Source organism: Chenopodium album, chromosome 25 (genome assembly GCF_948465745.1).
Source record: "Chenopodium album chromosome 25, dcCheAlbu1.1, whole genome shotgun sequence".
NCBI lineage: Eukaryota > Viridiplantae > Streptophyta > Magnoliopsida > Caryophyllales > Amaranthaceae > Chenopodium > Chenopodium album.
Genome location: NC_137858.1, coordinates 3,775,690 through 3,785,149, shown reverse-complemented (window position 1 = coordinate 3,785,149; position 9,460 = coordinate 3,775,690). Strand labels below are relative to the sequence as shown.

At 32.5% G+C, this 9,460-nt stretch overlaps 1 protein-coding gene across 1 annotated transcript; it reads left to right on the top strand.

Annotated features, from left to right (window-relative positions):
• Window positions 1-990: 990 nt before the first annotated feature.
• Window positions 991-8,398, top strand: LOC145615168 (uncharacterized). The gene is made up of 8 exons (XM_081670235.1): window positions 991-1,314; window positions 1,453-1,555; window positions 3,993-4,072; window positions 4,431-4,739; window positions 5,167-5,243; window positions 6,504-6,546; window positions 6,660-6,728; window positions 8,040-8,398. The coding sequence occupies exons 1-8, from the start codon at window positions 1,255-1,257 to the stop codon at window positions 8,040-8,042; spliced, it is 744 nt and encodes a 247-aa protein (XP_081526361.1). The 5' UTR covers window positions 991-1,254; the 3' UTR covers window positions 8,043-8,398.
• The last annotated feature ends 1,062 nt before the right edge of the window (window positions 8,399-9,460 follow it).

Sequence of the window (9,460 nt, the reverse complement as noted above, 5' to 3'; positions counted from 1 at the left end):
CTTGCTTGCTAATGGAGTGAATCATTTGATTTATAATTTGTGTGATTTTTAATACATGAAGTATTCCATAATATTGAGTTTTACTCAGTTGTGAGACTTCATTAGGAGTCGAGTTGATCATTTATATGGACCCCTTCCCAACTAACCAAACATGGATTTCTAACATCGATTCATTAGAATCATTACCATCAAATTTTACAGAGTAGATATGCATTTGATTAGTAAAATTAGCTCACCTTTAAAGTGTTACTAATAAAAGATTTTAGAAAGGGTTTAGATCATAATGATAATCAAATTTGATTAGTGTTAGCCGGCCCCATACCCCACTAATGGAATTAAGGCTTTGATTGATTGATTTAGATCATGATGACAAATCTAACAATCAATCTAATTATGACAATGAAATTTGTACCAAAATTTGAAGCCTGACTTGTCAACATTAGAGATTAGTTATGAGTTCATGACATACATTTGACTTTTTCGATTGAAAAATCCATACCATACATATATATTTGTGTAGCGTAGCCATTTTTCTTTTCAGTAGGTTATTCTTAATTTGTATCTAAATTACTTTCCAATTACAAGTATTATGTAATGATCTTATACACGACACATATTATCAATCTTACGTATGTTCAAATAGACCAAATGACACAAATAATATTAATCTTATGTACGACACAAATTATCAACCTAATCTATATTCAAAAAGACCATTTAATCGCTAGATGGAACACTAGTGAAAACAATAAAATAGTTTGTATGAGTAATTTTCCCCAAAGTATTTCTACTTTGATAAAAATATAATTTAGGCCATGTTCTCATACGTTAAAATTCAGTTCAGATCAGTTCAATTTCTAATTTCCTTCTTTTATAAAATATTCATTTTAGTTCAGTTCAGTTCAGTTCAATTCAGTACAGTTGACAACAAGCCCTTAATATAAAACCTCCATAACATTTCCTAAAAAAAAAATCCCTTCTTGTGCAACTCCAATTAATTACGGAGTAGTAACATTCATCAGAAAAATTAGAATACAGTGAAATAGTGAGTATCGACTATCAAGTACTATGAAAAAATAATCAGAAATTCAGAAAATTGATCAATTGATTAAGAGCCAATTTTACCTCTTCCTGTCAATTGCCATTCGCATTAGCGAGGAAATATCAAATTAGGGTTTTATGGATTTCGATTATTATTAAGTTGCTTCACATGGAATACAAATGTAGGAAAAATTCAAAGCTTTGGGCATTGCTATGGAGAGAGAAAATGTAGATATCTATAGAAACAAGGAGAGAACAACGAAGAGGAAAGAGGTGAGCAATTTTCATCCAAGATTACTCTTTTTTTTTTTTTTTTTTTTTTTTTTTAAAAAAAAAAAAAAAATTATTTGGGAATTTGTTTTTGTTAATTTTTTCTAACAGATTTTTGGTGGGTGTTGTATAAATTTGTAGATATTAGAGAAGAAGAGAATTGTAAATGGGTTGATCAAAGCAGCTTCTTCCCTAAAAGACCCTCTTGCTTCTTTTCCTGAATTCCTCCATTATAATCAACAAGGTGACCTTTTTTAATTTAATCAAATTGATTGAAGGAAAATAGTTTTAATTTTAGTCATGTAATGTAGATGAATTTTAAGAATTACTGAAAGAATTAATTTGTTGATTGCTATTGATTGCTGAACATTGTAGTTGAATTGTATGAAGACAATAGAAGAGTTGGAAATTGACTGGAGTATACTTGGTTTATTTTTGATTGCTTAGGCAGTTTTGAAATGCATTTTATTTGAATAGCTCAATGTGTTAGTGAAGACTAGAAGGCTAGAAGCAATAGGATGAATGGATGATTTTAAATACCAATTCAAGTGTTTTTAATGCTTTAGATCTTGTAGGTACTTGGGTTGGAGTTAAGCATTCGCCCAAATAATATTGGTTTATTTTAATTCAATAGCTCAATGTGTTAGTAAAGACTAGAAGGCTAGAAGCAATAGGATTTATGGATGATTTTAATACCAAATTGGGTGAACTTCATGCTTTGGATCTTGTAGGTACTTGGGTTGAAGTTATGCATACGCTCACGAATAATATTGGTTTGATCAAGGAGGGCATATATCGAATTTTAGATAGTATATTATATAATCCTTGAATACTGATGAAGTTGGATTGGTTTTGGGTACACTTGGTGCTAGAATTTTCCAAGGATATAATTTTGTGGGATTCTTAATGACATGAATATTGTTTCAGCTTTGGAGTTTTAAAAAGATTACTGTAGTTGTGATTCTTATGAATGTGGATGTATTAGGGTTTTCCATGGGGCTTAATACTCTAGACTAGCTATTATTACTGAGATTTTGTAGTGAGTGTAGTCTGAAGAGTGAGGATAGAAACTTGTTGAAATATATAAACAAGAACCGGATTTTTCTCTTTTCAAATCGCAAATGACCCTCAAAACTGTTTCCATATGATAGCTACAGAAAGTGAGGCATTGTTTGGACTTCAGGATTTGTTTAACTCGGGTATAGATTTGAGGCAATTTCTTCTGCCTTTCTGCCGCTGAACTTTGTGTTGCTTAGTGAAGAGAATGATTGAATGAGGGCTCATCACATTACTCCTTGCTATGGAGTTTTTTGTTACTGTTAAGGCAGGTGAAACGTGAAAGAGAGATAAACAACAAGAGGTTGAAATTTTGGCTTGTATTTGAAAAACCATATATTAAAAGCTTGTTCCTTTATAGATTCTTTAGCATGTACCTATAAATATGCAGATGATTTTACTTAAGACTGGTAGCATTGCTGTGAATCAACAGCTGAAATCCCATTCCATTCCTGATTCTATATCCAAAAATCTGTACTTTATATGTTACAATAAAAAATTTCAGCTATGCTTGTGCTGTGTTACGATATGACTTATCCTCCAAACAATTGTGATTAAGGTTTAAGGAGTGAGGACTACTTGTAGGAATTTATTTATTTATTTATGTGGTGGTTCTCTAAGATGGATAATCAGTGGATGACCTTTTGTTTTAGACATTGATCTTGCTAACATATAAGGATCCTGGATTTGCAAATCTGGCCTTCCATCCATGGAATGAATGGGTTGGTTAGATATTACTGTCCTGCCTAACTCTTTGAACTGGGGCTTCTGTAGGTAGCCTGCACGATCCTCTATCTTTCTGCTTACATTTTGGTTTATGGTTTCTGATTTTCCTAATATAGTAATATGCATGCCTGATGCTAGAGAAACACTCATTTCACTTGAAAGAAATAGCTTTTTGGGTGTTGGGCTGATTACATTATTAAGTAAAATGTTTCTGCACAATGGAGCGATTAATTAAGCACATTGTTTCATGATACTTAAGATGTACTTCGTATTTGATATTGAAAATATATTGACTAGTAAAGTTGAGGGTGACTAGAGCTTATGAAAAAAATGCACGTCATAAAACAAAAAAATGCACATTGTGAGTTGTTCCTTTTTGGAGAAGAAGAGAGATAATAATAACCGTCTTATAGGCTCGAGGAACTACTGTTCAGATTGCCTATTAGTTTTGGAGTAGAACCTCCTGTTAGGCTTAAAGTGGATAACACTACTACTCCTTGATGGGTGCAGTCTAGGCCCATTAGAATAAGTCAACAAGGGGAGATAGAAAAGTTTAATAATATCATCACCGTTTTTTCGGATAACACACATCAAAGTTGGAAAAATCATACTTGCTACAATTGCAATGTTTAAATTAACACATCAGCACATTTGATGGTCTATGTTTGGTAGAATATTATTTTATGAGAGTTTCCAGAGCGTAGTCTTGTTAACTTATGATCATTGTCTGTTTCTTAATACTGTTGAACAATTCATGTGAAATCTATATAAACTGAAGCATTAGATGTTTCTTGGAAGTAGATTTTGAGATTAGCTTTAGATTATTATGGTGCAAATTATCAAATTTGCTTTTAATTACCACTGATGTCTTCATATCTTTGTCTATATGGCTATATAAGGTCTCTGTTTATGCTTGGAGGGAGGACGTGGGACCAAGCTATCACGTTTCTTGAAGCAGTATGTTCAGAAACTGGTTAAGGTAATCACCATAATATATCTATGGGCATGGCCCTTCTTTTCTGCTTACTGTGTTGCAGCGTCTTGTGATTTATTTCGGTAGTGCATAATCATATGATACAAGGTGTAGACTCCTTTTGCTTTCTTTTGTTTTCCCCTCATTTTGCTTGTTAGGACAATAAATAATCATGCTATCAGCCATGACCTTTTATTAACACCCAAGTCTGCCTTCATAACATTACCTATTCATGTCATAGTAAAGATTGATGATGTGGATACATGACAAGGAAGTAGGCTAAAGCTGTACTATTAATGTTACTAACCTGTACAGAAATATTGTATCCATAATAAGAATATGTTTTTTATTTTATTTTATGCAGCAAAACATGGAGCAATATTATGGAACTGAATGGCCCAAAGAAGAAAAGGTGAAATGTAGAGAAATGGTTGCTCCAGAGGCACGCTACATTTTTGTGTATGAAGTTCCAAGTGTGATTAGCAATACCAAGAAGAGATTGATGCCTACAAATGAGCACAAGGGTGATGTTGTTGGATTTGTGCACTATCGTTTTATAATGGAGGAGGAGCTTCCAGTTCTCTATGTATATGAGTTGCAACTTGAGCCACACATACAAGGCAAAGGACTTGGGAAGCTATTGATGCAACTTCTAGAGCTTATTGCTCGTAAGGTGGTTTATTTACTTCCAAGTTCCATCTTCTATTTCTGACTGGTAATTCAATTATAATATTATGAGAATATTGAATATGAAGTTAATATTAAACTTAAAATATCAAATGAGATGTACACATAATACCTCAATCAGCTAAAAGTGTGAGTCTATATGCTGCCTTGTGCACAATGGTGTAGGAAGTAAGAATTTGAAATGCGTATATCCCAATCAATTATGGTTTTGTGTAGCTTACATATTTGTACTTCAGTGATTTATGTACTTTTCTGGGTTTCTAGATCTTGAATTATTCTGTTTTGGGGTTTCTGCTGAATCTTGGATGGTTTTGTCTATATATTTAACGATTCCAGTGTGATTTATTGGGTAATTAATTATGTAATATTGTATTGCTAAGATAACCTTTCATCTGTCTTTTTCACTTGTGCAGAATTGTATGGTTGCTATAATGCTTACAGTTCAAAAGGCAAACTTGTCAGCTATGTTTTTCTATACTAGTAAACTAGGGTAAGTTTTGTACGCTGATTGTTTGGTATGTTTATGTAAATATGATTAATGCTTAATGGCCCCAAATATACTGTCAACCTGTGATATTTTTTGACAACGGATTTTATCTTAATGAGGTCCACCAACGTAATATTATATGTATAACATTTTTTACTAAAAATGCTGAAGCTAATAAAAAGGATTCATAATGCTGGACTGGTTAATAAAAGATTTTTCTAAGCTTATGTAAAGGAAATTATCTAGGAACAGGAAATTATCTAGGAACAGGATATCAACTATGGATTTTTTAAAATGGGCTATAGGTCCTGTTCCTAGGCAAAACCTGCCACCAAAAGATTTTATCTTCATAATATGTCCAATATATGTATTTGGTAACAGGGGAAGGGGTCAGATTTATCTCGACAGAAGCAAGAGTATGTTTGTTATCGAATATTCAATAAAATAATTAAAGGCTGTGATAGACTCATGCTTGCTGGACTATCACACACACACCATTAACACACAATACAGAGGCAAAAGATCAAATCTTTGATTGAAAATATTGAAGAGCAGGGATTTGTACAAGCTAGCAAGTAGCAACTTTAGGATGCCAATCTCTATTAGTGACTTTAGGTCACAACTCTCGTAGGATTTACTCCAAATTTCTGCCTACCTTCTCCTTTCTCCCCTCTCTCTATTCATACTAAGGCTAAAAACTACTAACCTAATAAACTAATACTAGAATATCAATACTACCCTTAGGTTAGTCTATTACAATGACTAAATTTTCTCTCCCCTGACCACACAGGCACACCAATCTTTACTTGGTTTGAGGATAATTTTTTCACTTTGCCACATGTCAGTTCTTATACTTATTATACAGTTTATCTTTAATGAAAAACCACAGCAAGCTATACTGAAAATTATTCATTAAATTTGTGAAGTTTGGTTTACAAAATTGTAAAGAGTTATAATTGCTGGAAAGTCATGCTTCCCACAATATGTGGGAAATTGCTAACCTGACTGGCTAACGCCCCAAAAAAAGTGGAGCTTCCTGTGGTTAGCCAAACAGTTTTTAGGCTTTTTTTTTTATGGAAGTTTAACATCTAGCGGCCCCTTGGTGAAAAAATTGGAACTTAGAAACAAGGAGCATGTTGAGTTAGATATCTGCTGGTGCAAGCCAACAAAGAGAGATTTTTTTTATTTATTTATTATTGTGAGATTTTTGTTTCTTGAAATGAGTATTCCATATCTTGATTTACTTACAAATTATCATTGCAGGTATTGTATATCACGTATTTCCCCATCAAGAGTTGATCCAGTGGTATGGCTACTGATATTTTGCCTAACACCTGTAAATTTATTACAAGAAATTAGCTGTTTAATTAATCCTGGTTATGACTTAAAGCTAGTACCTCCTTACTATGTATTTTGCAGGTAGGCTTAGGAAAGAGTTATGAGATCCTTTGTAAAGCATTTGATCAGGAAGCTAAAAGCAAATTGGAGGTATTTTTAGTACCAAACTGTATTCTTTCTTGTTAGCATGTCATTTAGCAACCACCTTCCTACAGACTACCAAACTCCAATTACAAGAGTAGAACACTGATTGATCTTGTTGACGTATTTTCATAAGGGCGTGTGTTTTTATAGTGTCACTTTTTGTTGCTCGTCTCTTTCTTCTTTATGATGACTTTCAACCTACATTTTCTGTTAATTGCATGCATGACCATGCTGCATAGAGCTTTTTATTTTAGTTTTAGGCTTCTGGAAGCTTTCAGTGAGAAGTAGTTGGAGTTGAAATAACCAGCTCAAAACTATTTTGAGATTTGATAACACTATAACCGTTGCCTCCAGTGCAAGTAAACATGTTTGATCTGACTTGTAAAACCTTACTGATAAGCTTTAAGTGTATTGGGGTTGCCCGAGTAGCAGTCGGTGCCAACCCAAAATCTGATATGGCATGATGTACTTAAATTACCATGCCATCCCTCAACATAATTCTACTTTGTTAATCTTGTCACTTTGTCCATATGTCTTAAAATTTTTACCTCACCTGATGGATTATGATTTGAGTGGATTTTCATGATATCGACCTTCTTTTAATTGCCATTTGGACATTTGGTGGTGGGGAAAGTTCTTTTTACTTCAGTGGAGTAAATAGGACCCTTGTATGTTTGACGGAAAATTCTTTTGTACGGGACTACGGGTAGGTTCCATACTTCAGCTTCCCAATTGTACAAAGCCTTATTGGCTGTAAAGTTCAAATATTCAACCTTAATACGAGACAGTAAGGTGTTTAAAGTAATGGTTGGCATGGTATCGAATATCAATTCTTACCCACTATCTCAAAGAACTTTTAGATTTACGTACACTTGACGGCCTCATATAGTTGCTACAACTGGCCACAGGCCGATTATCTTTGGCCAGGCAAACAGGTTTTCCTCAGTATGAATGCTAAACTGAAGGAAATTTATATGTGATCAAATTTAATAGTCATACAGAGTAATAGAGTATTATTCAATATCCCTTTTGCTTGCTCTAAGAAACTCAGTAGCATTGACTGCATGCAATGCAAGCTTTCGAGTACTGAACTAATGCTTCTTTTGAGTATTGAACGAATTAACTGTCTAAATAACTACAGGATCATCAGTCTACTTAACACATTTTAGCATTTCACCAATTTGAACCTTGTTCAGTATCTCTTTTTGGTAAAATAACTTTCATTTTTACCAATGTGTAATTTTAAACGTTGATCATGTTTAGCTTTCTTTAGATCTCTCTTTGAGCTCATTATTGATATCTAGCCTTCTGCTGCAGTAATCTGATATGGATACTTGATGTTTCTTAGCAAGAGAGGCGGCAGCGACACTTGCTAGCAAGCAAGTGCACGGGGTAGTCATAAACTTGAATTGAAGATTTGAAGCTTCAGATGTTGAGCCACTTGTTCCAATGAATCGAGTAAATATTGTTATTGGGATCATACTCGATTACTCGGTTTTGAATGATCGTACAAAAAGGAATAGTAGTCATTCCTATACTTATGCTGTATATACTTTATAACCTGTTATAATCATATTGATTTCTCTGTAGTCTATTGCTGCACAGGTAATTAAGGTTAATGTCGTTTTCAAATTATAATTAGTGATAATGGAATAATGTGTTCTCATGCTATTGGAGTATTGGATACAACGTTGTTTGAAGACGATACGTGGCGTATACTGTTTTGGTTATAGTACAAACAAGGCTTGTTGTGTTTGAAGATATTTTTGGCGGTGAAAATTTTTGGAGTCTAGAAGCAATAATCTACACTTATTTTTCTAAAACAATGACTCAATGAGTAATATTCAATAAATATATATATATATATATATATATATATATATATATATATATATATATATATATATATATATATTTTTTAAAAGAGTTGAATTAAGATTTCATAACCATCATTTTCTATATTTTTTACATTCGGAATATTTACTATGCTATCATAACATTCTTGTGGCGCGAAAATAAATTTAGATAAGAGTTTAAACGTTTAATTGTATAAATAAATTATAAAAATTAGATTGGATATGTAAATCCGTATCAGACAAATGTGAGTACAAACAAGGAGAAACTTGGAGCTTAAAAATTGAAAATGACTACCTAATGACTTACACAGTATTGTTTAGGATGGAGGAAGCAGTATATTGGTGATTAATTGCAATTTGAAGATTGATGACGAGGGCCGGCCCACATCTAATATAGAGAATCTCGAATTTGTTTATTGCTACAGATTTTGTTGTTGAATGAATATTACAAGATTTATCAAAATATAACAGAAATGTTGATTATCAAAAAAAAAAAAAAAAAAAAAAAAAAAAAAAAAAAAAAAAAAAAAAAAAAAACAGAAATGTTATTTGAAAACAAAACTTAAATGACACATTATTCTCTTTTCTAACGTATTATCATGAAGTAGAAGAAGGTCATTACATGTCTATGTAATGCAAACATGCATTATCTACGTTATTACAAATATAAACAATTATAAAAAATTGTACGATTTACTAAAAAAATAATGGGAAATGCTATATGTAGATCGACAAGAAGAATAAATTGGCTCACTAGATTCTTCTTTCTAACTAAGTACGAAGTTGGAATGTGATGAAATCGATCATTTTCTAAACTATTTCTAGAATAAACAAGCAATTGTTTGTTGCATGATTTCTTACAAAAATGGGAATGTTATTTAT

Bases quoted from the DNA above. Each gene is read 5' to 3' on its own strand.
- LOC145615168 (XM_081670235.1), top strand. From the start codon at position 1,255: ATGGAGAGAGAAAATGTAGATATCTATAGAAACAAGGAGAGAACAACG. The intron at 1,315-1,452 runs GTGAGCAATTTT...ATAAATTTGTAG, and splicing joins GAACAACGAAGAGGAAAGAG to ATATTAGAGAAGAAGAGAAT. The intron at 4,073-4,430 runs GTAATCACCATA...TATTTTATGCAG, and splicing joins ATGTTCAGAAACTGGTTAAG to CAAAACATGGAGCAATATTA.